At 39.7% G+C, this 17589-nt stretch overlaps 1 protein-coding gene across 3 annotated transcripts in view; it reads left to right on the top strand.

The window, feature by feature from the left end:
• The window catches only part of ABCC5 (ATP binding cassette subfamily C member 5), a 125298-nt gene that overhangs the window by 92871 nt on the left and 14838 nt on the right, over positions 1 to 17589 (top strand). For all 3 annotated transcript variants that reach the window (XM_089685461.1, XM_089685462.1, XM_089685463.1), the window contains 12 exons: positions 2573 to 2776; positions 2886 to 3029; positions 3329 to 3431; positions 4968 to 5152; positions 7231 to 7377; positions 7465 to 7594; positions 9266 to 9419; positions 9629 to 9757; positions 12419 to 12605; positions 13854 to 13943; positions 15851 to 16040; positions 16561 to 16720. In XM_089685461.1, coding sequence (XP_089541587.1) covers positions 2573 to 2776; positions 2886 to 3029; positions 3329 to 3431; positions 4968 to 5152; positions 7231 to 7377; positions 7465 to 7594; positions 9266 to 9419; positions 9629 to 9757; positions 12419 to 12605; positions 13854 to 13943; positions 15851 to 16040; positions 16561 to 16720 — 1823 coding nt within the window. The remainder of the gene's footprint in view (positions 1 to 2572; positions 2777 to 2885; positions 3030 to 3328; positions 3432 to 4967; positions 5153 to 7230; positions 7378 to 7464; positions 7595 to 9265; positions 9420 to 9628; positions 9758 to 12418; positions 12606 to 13853; positions 13944 to 15850; positions 16041 to 16560; positions 16721 to 17589) is intronic.

Raw genomic sequence — 17589 nt, 5'->3', positions numbered from 1 at the left:
GCCTTTCCCAGTCTCATGGGTAAAACCTTTTCTCTTCACGTACCCAAGTAGATAACTCAATAGGTCATATAAGCAAATATATTAAGGGAAAGAATGAAAGTCTCTTATAGTGTAGTACCCCATTAAAAACTAATTTATTCCTAAAAAGGCTCAGTTATACTTACAAATATAGTGCAGTAAACCAGTGCACAGAGAATCATCGCTTATTTCAATATAATAGAATTTGCCCCCTTAAGGAAAAACATCCATCCAGCGTCCCGTAGGTAAAATGGACGATCTTGTACTTCGGCGTACTGACGTCACTAATCCACGTTCCTGGCACATTTCGTCACAAACTGCATGACTTTCTCATAGGATAGCATATGCTATCCTATCAGGAAGTCACATTGTTGAATGCGACCATGTCTTCTGGGAATTTCCACTGAGGTGTCATTGTGGATGTGGACAGGACATAAACCTCTCATCTTTCCACTTCATGGCCAGCACTTCGCCCTTTCTTCGACTTGCTGATTCCCCCTTTGTAGCCTTTTGTTCACTAAACTTTGCGAGAAGCACTTCCTGTTTTTTCGGGAGGTAGTGCAGGCCAAGGTTTTCTCATGGTACAGGAGGCAGAAAAGAGGCAGACTGGTATAGAAATTGTCTAGATAGATGTGTGGATAAGCCAGGTCCCAGACAATTTTTCTACTTGTGCCAATGTAGGTTGGACACTCAAGGCTGGAGCTGGGAATCGTTGCCTTGGTACACACGGAACGCATGCAAATACTCAAGTGGCTCTTTCACAAAGCTTTACTCTATCTGTCACTTTTGCTTGGAATGTATTGCTTGATTCCCAGCCGGCCAGTGAAGTGGACAAGGGATTCGTCCACACATGTTTTGGTCTGGGACATAAAGTTCAGCAAATGGGGAAAAAAAATTTAAGAAGTGAGTGAATTTTGTATATATTGTCATAGTTGGGATGATCTCAGGGAAAGCACTGGGTATTGTCACTGAATTGAATGAAGTGCATGATTATCTCATAGCGTGACCTGGCATTACAACAGAATGGGCATGTGGTGGATGGGGTGTGTGGACCAGTAAGCTTGTCGTTTAATTTTTTTTTTTTGTAAGCCCCATGTTAAGGGTGAGGCTCAAAAATAACCTAAACATCTCAAATGGATGTCTCCATTCAAACAGACGGGCCTAGTATGAACTGGGGATGTCAGCAATATATTGTTGGGCAAAAGGGTTAGTCTGGACCACAAAAAACTGAAGTAAACTGTCGGGGAAAAATAAATAAGAAAACATTTCTGAAAAATTTTCAGTGTTGGCCTGCACACCTGGCTGTGCGGTGAAAGGGAGAAAAGGTGCTGAACCCGAGTTGGAGGGCAGCCATAATGAGTTAGCAAGGGCGTCTGGGAGGTATGTTTGTGCCTTGATTCTTGGGGTCTGATGTGATATTCCAGTGCTGGTACTGGGCCTTTCATCCAGGGGTCTAGTGACATTGCCGTTTGCCGATTGACCATTGGGATGCATGGCACTGCTGGTGGCTTCCTGGTTTTCAGATTGCCATATCCTTTTAGGAGGGACCCTTTCCGACCTCTGATTCAGTCACTGATCCACTACGTTTGATGGGTTCATATACCGAATCAGAATAGGATGGTAAGAGCTTCCTGCTGCTCTCATCCATCATACTGAGGATTTTAAACGCCTTCTCACTAGTGTAAATTTATTTTTGACATGACTGGCTGTGATAGTACTGGGACAGGTACACTGCTGATGGCGGCTGTGTGGCGGGTACACTGCTGATGGGCAGCTGAGAAATCTAGTAACCGCGAGTTACTGGTCTTTGTTTACATTTGTGATCGGCTGTGATTGGGCATAGCAGAGCACGGGGTAAAGAGCCGCTGCCATTGGCTCTTTACTTTGATCAGTGATGTGCTGTGTCTGAGGGGCACAGATTGCTGCGCACCCAGAGTGCGAGTACGTTATATGACGTCCTCCCAGAACAAGAGCGGTCCTGCCTGTCCGTTTATATCACAATATGGCGGGTGGCAGCCGGTTAAACAACTTGTGGTGTTAGGCTGCAACACAACAAAATAGAAAAAAAAGTGAAGGCACTTTGTATGTTCAAAGCCTTGTAATCATGATGTCAAGGTGGACTGTTCTAACTAAGAGGCTGCCACAGAGAACCTTGCATAATCTGTATGGCCCCTCGCCCCCAGCCCTACTTCCAATTCCAAAGTCCTAGATCCAGCAATATATTATTGTGCGTGCAGACAATTGGCACACACAGATACTTGTCATAATACTAAAAGCCAAGCCCTTGCATTGGTTGTACTGTTTGTTCCTATGAAAGGTTCTTCCAACCCTTCCCCAGTGGAGTATGGAAATAAAAACTCATCATTGTATCCTGTGGAGTGTGTACAGCACATGCAATTATGCTAATGGACTTTTTTTTCCCCCCAGAAGGTTTGTCCAAATTTTTTTTTTTTAGTGCAGAAACTTTACTCTGACTTTGAGATGGTTAAACTGAATCCATGTGGCAAAGTCGATTTTGTTGGTAAATCTGATTTTTTTTCTTCTCTGTTTGCAGATAGGGGAGCGTGGAGCAAATCTTAGTGGTGGCCAGAGACAAAGAATTAGCCTGGCAAGAGCTTTATACAGTGACCGCAGCATTTACTTTCTGGATGATCCTCTTAGTGCCTTAGATGCCCATGTGGGCAACCACATCTTCAACAGTGCCATTAAAAAGCACCTGAAATCTAAGACTATTCTGTTTATCACCCACCAGCTTCAGGTAATGGGAGAAGCCATCTGAGGTGCTGATAGTTGCTGCTTCAGTGGTGTAGACCAATTATGCAGTCGATTTGTCACTCTATGCCTTCTCTAATGCTTTATTCCTCCAGTATCTTGTGGACTGTGATGATGTTATATACATGAAAGAAGGCTGCATAACAGAGAGAGGGACACACGAGGAGCTTATGAAACTGAATGGAGAATATGCTACAATATTTAATAACTTTCAGCTGGGAGATGCACCTCATATTGAGGCAAGTTGGGAGTTTGTGTCCTATGTATTTTCCTCTATTGGTGGAGTTTGGGTACAGATAATTCTCTCTCATTGACTACTAGATGTGTAATGCTGATATCTGCTTTATGTCATCTTTTTACTCTGTCAGCTTTTATCCTCTTGTTTATAAAGTTGTTCACTGCACTTAAATGAGGCAGTTCTTTTTCTGCTTAGCAGTCTTTTGCTGTAATAAACACAAATTATTACACAACGTATTGTATTAAGCAGACACTACAGTCACCTGTTGAAGGTAAAATCAAAATCCTTTCTTTCCTGTAGGTGAGTCTAAAGAAGAATGTGAGCACTTCATTGAAGAAACCTTTGGACAAAGCTAATAAATCAGGGTCTGTGAAGAAAGAAAAGGTTGTAAAAAAAGACGAAGGTATAACAGATTCCTATTTTGCTATCTAACTCTAAATCTCTTATCAAGTATATTAAGGCTGATTTACTAAAGTGACCTAGAATCTTCACACAAAAAAATTGTGCAAAATTTTCACTTCAGGTATCCAGTCTCATGAAAAGTTTCTGCACATGATTGGGTATTCAGAGTGAACAGCAATTTGCTTTTCACTTAGTTGGATAATTGAAGTAAATATTCAAACTATTTTTGAGTGAAGATTTTCAACTAACTCCCATGTAGGCTTTTATCAAATAATCCTTGGCTTTATTATCATATAATTTTAATTAGGCATGTTGGATTGGCTTGCCCCTATATTACCAAGAGCTCCAAATGTTAAACCTTTCCTAGATAAAATGAAATGTAGTAGCATACCTAACCCATTTCCACTTATTAGGCTAGCTCTGTTGCATTGCAGGGTCTCTCCGAAAGCCACCCTTATGTGCTAGCTCCTGGACGGGTATTTCTCATTTTGTGCACGCTCGGGTGCTGTGCATGTGCAGTGGGGAAGGGTGTCCTTTTAGTTCCTGCTTACGTGCTATCGAGGACACCAAGTGCAGTGTGCCTGGGGTTCTCAAGGTGCTTAGGGCAAACATATGCAATGTGATGGGGTGGGCAAGGAATCTTGGGACTTGAAGATGTATTATTGGAAAATGGGAGGGAAGGTATTTTAAAGTGGTTGTAAAGGTTTTTTTATCTTATTGCATTCTCTGCATTGAGGTAAAAGAAACCTTTTACATGCAGCTGCCCCTCTAAATACTCACCTGAGCCCGATCTCGATTCACTGCTGTTCATACCTCCAGCAGCTCCTCTCCTCTCTCCTGGCTCTCACAGGCTTGGCCGAGAGCAGTAGGAGTTATTCGCTCCTGCTGCTGTCAGTCTAACCTGTAAGCGGATGTGGGGCCGAGTCGTGTGCCTGAAAAGACGCAAACAGCCCAGCTTGGGAGTGAGCCCACACAAGTGCCCCCATAAGAAGTGGCTTCCTCTGGTGGGCACTCGGCTGAGGGGGGCCAAGAGCGTGTGCGAGGGACCCCAGAAGAATAGGATCGGGGCTAAAACCATTGCAGAGCAGGTAAGTATAACATGTTTGTTATCTTAATAAAAAAATCAAAAGCGTTTGTATAAGTTAAACAGCTAGGTGACACTAGAAGCAAAATATCAATTTGAATGAGGGTTTAATAAGTGAAATGCATATTAAAGAACATAGATGGGCGAGACAACACCATCAGATCTGGTATTTAATTAGTGTAATACAGCAAAGTATAGAGGCTTATTGAAAATGGGGGGATAGGTTTTTTTCTTGGTTTAATCTAGCCACAGAGTTGCTAAAATATTGCTTGAAAGCATTGTAAAGTATGGTAGATATGTGATTGTGCATATTGAGCTAACAGTCTTTTAATATGAGCATTCAGATTATTAGTATTTACTATTAGCAGTGATAGACATAACTTCCAATTTAAGTTTTGTTTGTAAGAAAACGAACACCACATTTTAGTTTATATTGTGTTTGGTTTTCCACAGGTCAGCTTATGCAGATGGAGGAGAAGGGTAAAGGATCAGTACCCTGGTCTGTTTATGGCGTTTACATACAGGCAGCTGGAGGTCCATTTGCATTTTTGATCATCATGGCTCTGTTTGTGCTTAATGTAGGAAGCACAGCCTTTAGCAACTGGTGGCTAAGCTACTGGATTAAACAGGGCAGTGGGGTAAGCATTACCACTTTCAACAACTTGGAATTGAACCTGCTTAATCTCTTCTTTTAAATCTTTCTACACCTTATGCCACAATGTCTAAAGTGGGTCTGTAGGAAAGGTGGAACCTCCTCTTCATTCTGCAGTAATATCTGCCAGCAGCTGTAATCTATGTGATATAGTTCCCTACATTCTTGGCTCCCCGCTATGAGTCCAGTTATTAGCCATTATTCAATTCAGTGTTATGCCTGTCTGCAGCAGCCTTCTCCTCTCACTTCCTGGTCTCACAAGCTTTGCTGAAGCAGTAGGAGCCATTGGCTCCCATTGCCGTCAAAGCCACTGACAAGGGAGTGGGAACTTGGGAGTGAGCCTGCACGAGTGCCTCCATAGGAAGCTGCTTCCTATAGGGGCACTTACCAGAGAGGTGGATCCAGAACCTCTGGTGGGGGACCCAAGGAAAAGAGGTTCAGGGCCACTCTGTAATTCTATTGCACAGAACAGGTAAGTATAATTTCCCCTTCACACTTTCGGTGCACCAAAACTCCTGCATGTGGCTTCTTTGGTGCGCAACAGAACATAATGCAATTCAGTGGGAGAGAGCAGATAACCAGCACCAAACTTTTGGGTTAGCTGCGCTACTCCCACAGTGCTATCAAAACCACCGAAACAGAGTTGAACATTCAGTAAGCCTGTTTATTTTTTTTTTTTTATGATTTTTGCATATTTAATTGGGGGGGGGGGGACTTTTAACCTAGCAACAGTTTTTAGTACATAGTATGCTAAAATGTGTGTTTGTTGTCTGTAAAGTTACCAGGAATTATAAGGCTCAGAGATACTCCCACTTTTGCACATGCAGTCCAAAGTGACATTTTTCTCTTTAAAGTGTGGGTTTCTGTCTCTCCTATACTGTATGACTACATACTAGTGTTAGGACTATGGAACATCTCTTCCTCGTTTCATCCCCATTACAACACAAGGTGGAGTTTTGAAGCAGGCCACAGGGGATGCAATCATGACTGAAGAAAATATTTAAGATGGTCAGTGCAGCATATTTAGCTTGCTAAAGTAATCTTGAGATATATATAATTTTTTTTTTTTTTTTCAGGATCAACAGGTTTTTTAGTGGAAGTCCAAGCTTTTCCGAACTATGATTACATCTGCGCCCACCCCCTTCTAACTCCTATTCTAAGTGCTCTGTAAAAGGAGATTGTTTATACTTCATTATCCTGAAGACGTTCCACTTTGGTCACATGATCTCCCCCGTGGCCAACTTCAGGGGAAAGGAGAGATTGCAGGCAATGGCTGAAATGCCTGAGCAGTGATGATTCCCATAGGCTTGCCATGGGACATCCATTTTTAGTTGGCCCTACTCTCCCCTGATGCTGCCACTGGGAGCCAAACATGTGCCTGGACAGAAGTGCCCTTAGGATGTTTAGGTATAAGCATCTTCTTTTCACAGGGTGCTTAGAATAGGAATTAGAAGGTGAGTGGAAACTGGTTTAAGCATAGTTAGGAAGAGCCTGGAATTCCACTTTAAAATCCAAAACAAACTGCAATGGGGCTTGCCCTGCACTGCAAAGATGAAATGCCCATTTTGTCTAGGGTACCATTAAAATGCAAAAATACTCCTCCTCCAGAATTATGCCTCTGTGCAACCAGTACCCTGAAGCCCCTTTGTTTGCTGCTCTGTCAATCGCAGGCACTGTGAATCATACAATACAAGAACAGTGGGGTTGGGGTGGGTGATTGCCTTACTGCAAGGGTTATTATGAAATTTCCCCTGAGTTTGGCTTTAATGAACAGCTATTAGATATATAAATAGGTATGCTAGTCTGAACGAGGCCTGATGAGATAAAGGATAAAGTTAAAATGGCTCATCCTATTTGTCCAAGTCAAAAATGTACAGTTTCTTTTTTTTTCAAGGATGGTCTTTAAATCAGATTACGTTTCATTTTAATGGTGTTTTTTTTTAAAAAAAAAAAGATGAACCTATTCTGAGTGTTCTTGAGAGAAAACATTTGCATGTGTATAGTTGACATGTTTAGTAAATTAAGCAGTACACTGATGTACATGTTTTTTTCTTTCCTCTTTAGAACACATCTGTGCTGGTGCACAATGAAACACTTGTCAGCAACAGTATGAAGGACAATCCCCATGTACTGTACTATACTGGCATATACGCATTGTCTATGGTCATAATGCTTCTTTTAAAGGCTATTCGTGGCGTTGTCTTTGTCAAGGTATGGGCTATTTATGTCTCAGAATTGATTGAGTTGTCTAACATTGGCCTATAAAGATTTTAATTTTTGTGCTTTGCTGCCTCTCAGGGTACGCTACGAGCTTCATCTAAGCTCCATGACGAGCTTTTCCGGCGTATTCTCCGGAGTCCAATGAAATTCTTTGATACTACTCCCACAGGGCGTATTTTGAATAGATTTTCTAAGGACATGGATGAAGGTAAGTTTCCTCAAATAGTCTGGTTCACATAACAATGCCCAACTATTGATTATCTGAGCACTAGCTAAACTCCAAATCAGCTTACAAAACAATTGGTTTCCCTAGCACCTCCCATCTCTTCCAGCTAGCACTCTTTGCTTTTTACCCCAGAATGTTGGCACATCCTCTTTCATATACACTGCACAACTGACTGGGCCTGCTGGTCCTGGTTTGTATTTGGTTGCACCAGGGGCAGCTGAACTACCAAGATAAGACCCCTGTTAAAATGTCAGGTTTCTGTGATGTAAAAAAAATGAGACAAAGATGAATAATTTCAGAGCTGTTTCCACCTTTAATGTGACCTATAAACTGTACAACTCAATTGAAAAACAAACTGAAATCTTTTAGGGGAGGAGTAAACATAAAAAAACTAAAGTAATGTGGTTGCATAAGTGTGCACACCCTCTTATAACTGGAGATGTAGCTGTGTTCAGAATTAAGCAATCACATTCAAAATCATGTTAAATAGGAGTCAGTACACACCTGCCATAATTTCAAGTGCCTCTGATTAACCCTAAATAAAGTTCAGCTAGTAGGTCTTTCCTGACATTTTGCTATTCGCATCCTACAGCAAAAGCTATGGTCTGCAGAGAGCTTCCAAAGCATCAGGGATCTCATTGTCAAAAAGTATTAGTCAGGAGAAGGGTACAAAAGAATTTCCAAGGCATTATGTATGTGTGTGTGTATATGTATATGTGTGTGTATATGTATGTGTGTGTGTATATATATGTATATATATATATATATATATATATATATATATATATATATATATACTGCTCAAAAAAATTGAAGGAACACCTTGAAAACACTTAAGATCTCAATGGGGAATAATATCATGCTGGATATCCATACTAATATAGACTGGGTAATGTGTTAGGAATGTAAGGATGCCCCATCATTTGATGGAAATGAAAATTATCAACCTGCAGAGGACTGAATTTAAAGATGCCCCGAAAGTCAAAGTGAAAAAGTGATGTAGCAGGCTAGTCCATTTTGCTGATAATTAATTGCAGCAACTCAAAATGGTACTCCAGTAGTTTGTATAGCCCCCACGTGCTTGTATGCATGCCTGACAACGTCGGGGCATGCTCCTAATGAGACGACAGATGGTGTCCTGGGATATTTCTTCCCAGATCTGGACCTAGGGCATCACTGAGCTCATTGGCGGTTTGAGGTGTAATCTGTCGGTGGCGGATGGACTGAAACATGATATCCCAGAGTTGTTCTATTAGATTTAGGTCATGTGAGCGTGGGGGCCATTCAATGATATCAATTCCTTCATCCTCCAGGAGCTGTCTGCATACTCTCGCCACATGAGGCTGGGTATTGTCGTGCACCAGGAGGAACCCAGGACCCACTGCACCAGCGTAGGGTCTGACAATGGGACCAAGGATTTCATCCTGATACCTAATTGCAGTCAGGGTGCCATTGTCTAGCCTTTAGAGATCTATGCGTCCCTCCATGGAGCTCTCCCACCAGCGCTCATTTCATCTGTTATATATTTTGCCTAAATTGTTTACTGTTCTGTCTTTGTGAGGAAAGTAATTAAAACGTGTTGATGATTGTGTTCTCATCCTTTTTTTTTTTTTTTTTTTTTTTTTTTTTTTTTTTTTTTTTTTAACTATGCAGTTGATGTCCGGCTTCCCTTTCAAGCTGAAATGTTTGTTCAAAACATTATACTAGTGTTCTTTTGCCTGGGCGTAATTTCTTTTGTCTTCCCGTGGTTCCTAGTAGCTGTTGGGCCGCTAGTTGTGCTCTTCACCATATTGCATGTTGTTTCTAGGTGAGTACCTCTCCGCAAATACTTAAGAATTTGTACAATCTTCTGCACATTGTCAAGTAAGCTTAGCATATGGGATCCTGAAAATTGGTTCAGTTAGCTGCACAATTCAAAGAAAATGTAAGGATAGAGGTCTGTAACTGGTAGTTTTATTAACTGATTTGATTAAAGGATAGGTTCTTATTCTAAACACAGTTCTTTAATCTTTCTAGGGTTTTTATCCGTGAGTTAAAGCGACTGGATAACATCACACAAAGTCCATTCTTATCACATATTACATCTAGTATTCAAGGACTGTCCACAATCCATGCATATAATAAAGGTCACGAGTTTCTGCACAGGTAAGCACACAGTAGTTTCAAGTGGGTCTTCATGGTAATTTTTTTCCTAATGATCCTGTGGTGCTTTGGTGTTGATTGGAGTGATTTGTAGCTTCCACTACTGTGATCGCTCAGGTATGAGATATGCATACTTACAAGCTCAATCAATGTTACTATGTAATGAAAAATCTTGCCTAGAGCTCAGTGGTGTGAATCCTTTTCAGTTTTGGCATGAAGTTCTGTAATAAATGCAGAGCTGGAAGTTTGCGTTTTTGAAAGGATCATTTATTGTTTTTTTTTTTTTTTTTTGCACCTTGCTTATGTTTAATTTTTTCTCTTGACTGTGTTTTCTATACAAACAAAAAATGGTAGTACTCAAAATCAGGGAAAAAGTGACCGCTATATTATAAAGCAGCTAGGACACCAAAAGGTACCAACATAACCCTCTCAAAACTAAGTATAATAGAAGGTGCAGCTCTATTATATTCAAAATAGTGTGTTATCAATATTCAAATGGTCTAGTAAATTACCATACATCAAATGACAGTTCATATATAAAATCATGAAAGTCCAAGTCAGATATAAAGTCTGGTAGTGAAATATCAAGTACAAAGGTGGTATATTATCGAAATCTTCTGGTAATATTAAATATTAAATTGCGCAGTCACCAGATGCGCAAAGTTAAAGCCCATTTTGAGAAGATAATCTCTCAGAAGATCAGCTGGAGTGTCTTAACCGGGCCTCTGCCATCTGATGTGGATTCCTCCCTGGATGGCTCCTGAGTAGCAACTACATGCTCTCCTTAGTAAGGAATACTGTGGATGGTTGGACTTATGAAGAGTCCAAAAAAAGGAGACCACATAGCGTGATACTGCTTCCAAAAACTTTAATCCAGTCACAGGTACAGATAAGAGGCAAAATTAAAAAGTAGACACTGACCAGTAGTCAAGTAAGATGGCTGCCAGACCACCGCAGGGTCTCGTCTGAAGTTTGCCAGTACCGTATGCTGAAAAATAGCCCCATTCCATGATGCTCCAACCTCAAAACTTCACTGTTGGTATGTTATTTCTGGAGTGATGTGCAGTGCCGTATGACTTTCACACATGGTGTGTATTGTGGCATCCAGAGAGTTCAATTTTGGTCTCATCTGACCAGACTATATTCTCCCAGTATTTCACAGGCTTGTCTAAATGTTCTGCAGCAAACTTTACCCATCATGTTTGTTGTATGACACCTTGGTAATGAGAAACTTTTTTTATAGCCTATCAGTTGAGGACAGGATTGCTTTCTAATTACTGATAGATTTCAGCTGGTGTCTTGACTTTCTGCGCCTCTGTTTCTTTGTGTATTCAATACTTTTTTCTGTCATTCCATTTTTTTACACATAACTTAAAGAAACCAAAACAAATACATTTAGAAATTGTGTGTATGGGTTGCATGGTTTGTCACCGACGTGAAAATGTGTGTGTGTGTGTATATACATACACACTATATTGCCAAAAGTATTGAGCCACCCCCTCCAAGTTATTGGATTCAGGTGTTCCAATCACCTCCATGGCCCCATAGGTGTTTTAAATCAAGAACCTAGGTATGCAGACTGCTTCCACAAACATTTGTGAAAGAATGGGTTGCTCCTAGGAGCTCAGTGACTTCAAGCGTGGTACTATGATAGTTTGCCACCTGTGCAATAAGTCCATCTGTGAAATTTCCTTGCTACACATTATCGGATGATCTGGCTGACCTGATGAGACAGTTGTAATCTCAAATGCGTGTATTATTGCGCATCTGGTGAGTGCGCAATTTACTTATTACTAGTCACACCATCCATCACTTTGGATTAGGAATTTGGAACACCTATGCTGAGATCTTTTTGGATCCCCACGTTCATTATTTGGACTTTCACATATTCATCACTTAAACCACCTAGTGTGGCTTTATAATTTTGCACAATTTATTTATTGATTTTTACGTGATTATACCATTAGCACTCATATCACTATTCATGATTTATTATTTGCACTATTGACATTTTATATCTGTATTTGATTTGAATGAGCCATCATTCTCCATTTGCATTTGGCACTTTATAACACATGTTTATTTTCTATTAGCGTTGCATTTTATATCTGTATTAGGTCTGAATGAGCTATCATTCTCCATTTACATTTTGACACTTTATAACATTGTTTGTTTGCTATTAGCACTGTACCTATTTATTTCTATTTTTTGCCTAGGGCTTATGGTTACCTTTTTGGTGTCTCAGCGGCTTTTGTTTTGTAGCGCTCACTTAGTTTTCTTTTTATATCCTTTTAATTGTACTGCCTTAGGCAGAGATCGAATGAGTAAGAACTCATTTCCCAGATATCCTCCCTTTCACATATAGAGATTAAGAATTATGTTTTTCATCATGCTGATCATTCATGTGTGTACTCCTAAGGAAGATTTATCAATCAAAATGCATCGAGTCTACATGTACTCAAAATGTTTGGTTTGTGTTTTGTTCTTTTACTTGCTGTCCCAATAATTTTTTTATGGTTTTTATATATGCAGTGTTCTCTTCTCATCTATAAATTCCTCAAAGTTTCTGGCTACTACCATATTTTTGTCTGTATATTCTTAATCAGAGGATGAGGACATATAGCACAAAGTATACTGGATAACCCTATTGTTCATATGTTTTAGGTACCAGGAGTTGTTGGACAGTAATCAGGCTCCATTCTATTTGTTTAACTGTGCCATGCGCTGGTTGGCCATACGTCTGGACATAATTAGTATTTCCCTGATTTCCACCACTGGCCTCATGATTGTTTTGATGCATGGCAATATCTCTCCAGCATATGCTGGGCTTGCTATGTCGTATGCAGTACAGGTAGGTTAGACATGACTGGAAGGTAAAAATATATATATATTTTTTTTGTCTGTTTAATCTGTGTTTATTGAATGTTCAACATGTATGAAGAACATTATATTAAACCTACTTCACTGGATTGCTTTATATTCATGACTGTTTGGCTTATGTTTCCACCTTCTGATAAATGGACTTTGGCCAAAAACATTCTATTTTTTCTACCTAGGTATAACTTCTTACAACTCACAAAGCCTCAGTTTTGAGCTAGTGTCCTTAAGTGATAGATGCATCTGTGAAGTCTTTCTAAATATTCCTTTTCAGGACATCTTTGCTTACAGTCTTTTATAACCTGTTCTGTACACCCTAGCTAGGGTATAGAAAAAAAAAAAAATATTTGGATTGGTCACCTACAACCTTGAGGTCAGAGGGGTGGTATCTGGTCCCTGCTATGGAAGATTGGCCCAGTGCGTGCTATACTACTTCTTCTTCTTCTTCTTTTTGTTTTTTCTTGGATGACTCTACCAATAGAGTGCTTTACACCAGTAGTGTTTAAGAAAGGTGGGATTGGACCATGCATGTGCTGTGTTTTGATGTCAACAAGCCATGTGGGTGCTATCTTACGTCTGGCCAACTGCTATAAAAGCTTCAGTGAAGTCCATCCAACACATAATTACAGCAGCTGATTAAAGATGGCAGGTACATCTGTTGCACCTACTATGGGTTTTTTGTGTCACCGTCAGGTGTCTTGGTTTTTTTTAACCAGACAGTCTTCCCAGCTGAAGGTCAGTCCAGTGTTACAGGTCTATTACCTCAGTAAGCTATGGCACTGTGCAGATGGAAGGACAAGAGAGGTGCGGACAGAAGATGGGGTTGGCTTCCAAATGCCTTTGTCAGGTGGGGAAGCACCCTGCATAGTCCACCTTACAGTGGCTTACTTAAAAACAAATATATGTAATCCACAATACTGTATGAAAACTGCACATATTGCTAGAACAGAACAGATTTTTTTGTTATGGCCTCTTGTATCGGTGGACCTTCTTTCTTTGTATAATTCTCAGAAAAATAATACATATGCAATAACTACTTCAGGTATAGCCATTAACATTATTGGAGAGATTTGACAGCAATGGCATTAACGTATTACATTAGGTTTGTGTGACATTGGATTTTTTACTTGTACATCAGCATGTATGTGTCTCTTTTGATAAAACATAGTGAATGGTAAGTAGTGGATGGGTTTAAGACTTTTTTTCTTTTCTGTTCTTCCAGTTAACAGGATTGTTCCAGTTCACGGTTCGGCTTGCTTCAGAGACAGAAGCTCGTTTCACATCAGTGGAGCGCATCAGTCATTACATAAAGGTAATGGGTCTTTATATAACCACAGAACAGCAGCTAGGCATGTCTGCTCCATACCATAGTCTCTGCATTCCTCTCCCAGTATCTTTTTAGCTCTCTTCCCAGAAATTAAAATTATCAAAAAGTTGTGATTTGTGCTGACATATCTTTTGGTTACTGCTGATTCACATTGATGTGGCTCTGCGAGTCGCATTTTGCGTAGGCACATAGCCCATTCATTTGAATGGGCTGCTGTGCCTCCTGAAACACAGGGAAAAGGTCCCTGTACCATTCCTAGAATTGCAGTGTGCCCTCCTCACCATGACCGCTGCGTCCACTGGACAGAGACATGCAGATCTCGATACGGTCCGGGGATCATGTGATCGCTGTACGATCACATGATCGTAATATTAACAAAACTGTTATGAATGAATGTCATTCTTAACCGCTCTGCTTCCTATACCAGTGAGTTGTGATTGGCCCACAGCTATAACATGGTACCTGGGCCAATCACATTATGCTGTACCATGTAATTAACTGCAGTCAATCACAGATCACTAGTAATCACAGCTCTCATGAATGTAACCCATTCATGACTGTTCAAAACATTGCAATCAAAGTGTAAAAAAAAAACCCTGATCACCTCCCTAGATTAGTAGTGTTACTACAGTGACACTGAACTACTCTCATGAAAGTATGTAAAAAAAAATTGTAAAAACAAAAAAAAAAGTTTTAAAAACGTTTTTTTGCATACTATCATTAGTTAGATGACGTTGTACTGCACTGGTGATGTATGCTTAAAAAAAAAAAAAAACTAATTGTGACAAATAGTTCCTCAAACCTACAACCTCAAAAATTTTGCCATGCCTCTTACTAAATACCTTAGACTGTCTGCTTTCCAAAAAGAGATCATTTTGGAGGAATATGTGCTGTCCTATGATTTTAAAGACCCGAAGAAATGAGATGGGCAGTCAGTAAATCGGAAATGATACATTTTCAAATATACCATATATGCTGTCATTTGTAGATGCTATAACTTTCTTGCAAATCAATTAACATACACTTATTGGGAGTTTTTTTTTTTTTTTTTACCAATGACATTTTTTTCACCAGTGACATGTAGTAGAATACAGCTTGGCCTAATGTTATGAAGAAATGTGATTTTATATTAGATATGTTTTATAACACAAAGTAGAAAATGGCATAGTTTTTTTTTTTTTTTTTTCCAAAAACGTTCGTTCTTTTTTCATTTATATAATTTAAAAAAAAAACCCAGTGACGATAAAATACAAGCAAAATAAATCTCTATTTGTGAAAAAAAATTATAGAAATTTAATTTGGGTACAGTGTTGCAGGACCGGGCGATTGCCAGTTGAAGTAGCACAGCAAATGGCAAAAAATGGCCTGGTCATGAAGAGGGTAAAACCTTCCAATGTCTTGTTCTTCCCCATGCCAAAAATACATCACTAATGCATTGCAAACACATGTATCTATTATCTATAACTACAGGCACTGTACAGCAATTCCTCTTCAAAGTTCACAGCAGAAGTTGTCAAGGTCAGGTCTGCTCCCTCTTACCAGCAGTCTTTCAACCTTCTAATCACTGTTTATGTAAACACAGAGCAGGTTCTGCAGGAGTGGAGCAGAGCAGCCAAGGAACTGACCAGAACTATGGAGGTTTGAGGGAGGGTAGGACAACAATTTGCGCTTAAGTCCACAGCTCAACTTTGATGAATGCCTCATCTATTTCCGTATTATTTAGGGAAGTCAGCATTAATTAGTAATGTGTTCATATGTACTTGTATACGTCTTTAAGCAAGTTTTTGTGCTTCCTTGGATCTACTTTGCTGTTACTGTAGTAATAATGCAGGTCCTCTGCAAGAATGTGCTCTATTCCGTATTCTCTAATTCACCTTTCTAACAACTTGCAGACTCTGGCTCTTGAGGCTCCCGCTCGTATCAAGAACAAGGCTCCTCCAGCTGATTGGCCTCAAGAGGGAGAAATGGCATTTGAAGGTGCAGAAATGAGATATAGAGAAAACCTGCCGTTAGTGTTAAAGAAAGTGTCGTTTACCATAAAACCCAAAGAAAAGATTGGAATTGTGGGAAGAACTGGATCAGGTGAGTAAGCGAAAAATGAAACCAATCAGTCTAATAAGATGTACAAGTCTAGCAGCGTGTTATCTTATAAAATTACAGTGGCTTAAAACGTGGGATCAGTTGAAAGGCTCATGCATTGGATACATGCTGTAGTTCACCTTGGTTATTGAACTATATTTATCATTTTTAGTTTGGTGATTTAACCTGAAGTATGTGGGGTTTTTTGTTTTCTGTGTGTGTGGCTGGTGAAATCAGCTTTACTGTGTAATCAATATCTTCAATAGAGCAGTTCTAGAAATTTTTCACAGGTTTAAATGTAAGTTATTGTAAATTTTAGTTCTGAAGTCCATGCATTGCCTCACCTTTCTGCTTTTAGATTTGTAAGTTTGGGAGTCAAGAAGTAGAAGCAAAAAGGAAAATAGAGTGTGCAATCGTTCTTCATTTGTGATTTGGTCTTCAAAATGCAAAATATGTCTAAATGTAACAAAGTTAATTCTCAACTAGTAAAATCTATGTTTTGTTTTGTTTCCACCTTTTGCAGGAAAGAGCTCCCTTGGCATGGCTCTTTTTAGACTGGTCGAGCTCTCAGGTGGATGTATTAAAATAGATGGTGTAAAAATCAGTGACATAGGCCTAGCAGATCTGCGAAGCAAACTGTCTATCATACCCCAGGAACCAGTTCTATTCAGTGGGACTGTCCGGTAAGAACTTTTTTGAAAAAAGAAAAGTTTTGACTTTTTTTTTTTTTTTAGTTTTTCTGCTTGGGTAATGCTTATATTTATGGTACAAATAAAGGGCTTATTCACCTGGGTTTTTGTGGGTATTTTTTCCCTGTTATTTTATATGAATCAACTGGCATATTCTTTAAAACGCACATGATTTGTTAAAGCGATATTGGCCCCAATAACATTTGCTGTTGTTTTGTTGCAGCTTACCAGTACTTAGATGTAATGATCGATTTTAGTTTTCTTTTTAAGGTTTTTTTTTTTCACTTGCACCTAGTGCAGGGGTGTGGAAATAGAAATTAAAAAATTTGTCCTAGGGACTAAATTGGGGTCCCAGTCTACTTGTCCTGATTGAAAAAAAAAAAAATCAAAACTGTATTTAAATTTGAGGTGCTTTTAAGAATGTCTGGGGCTTTTAAAAATTAAAGGGGATTTATGGTCACAAACTTGATGTTTTTAACATTGTGCTATTTATCTCCTCCTCTCCCTGCCTGTCTCCAGCACCACACCCAGGGGCTAACATGGAGGGGGAGAGACCTTGCAATGTGATGATCACCGATTGGGTGCTCCTCAGGAACAGGGAGTGTTGAGCTCTCTTAACACTCAGCAGAAGCGCACCTGCTGAGCGAGTAAATGGAGCGCCGGCCCCAATGAGAAAGAAAAACAAATCTTTATTCCTTCTGGTTTACCCCCACACCGGAAGCACATGCTGAGCAGCCAAATCAAGCTCTGGTGTTCCATCTGTTATCGACCAAAAAAAAAAAATGCACCTTTTTTGCAGATAAAATAATAAGCATTTCCTTTTTGTTTTTTAGGGGCCTGGAAAGCATTGCACCAGCCATCAG

This window comes from Staurois parvus, unplaced genomic scaffold (assembly GCF_062004578.1).
Source record: "Staurois parvus isolate SC_StPar_1 unplaced genomic scaffold, SC_StPar_1.0 ptg000376l, whole genome shotgun sequence".
NCBI classification, from domain to species: Eukaryota; Metazoa; Chordata; class Amphibia; order Anura; family Ranidae; genus Staurois; species Staurois parvus.
The sequence above is the reverse complement of the archived record's forward strand: the minus strand, read 5'-3'. Positions and strand labels throughout refer to the sequence as shown.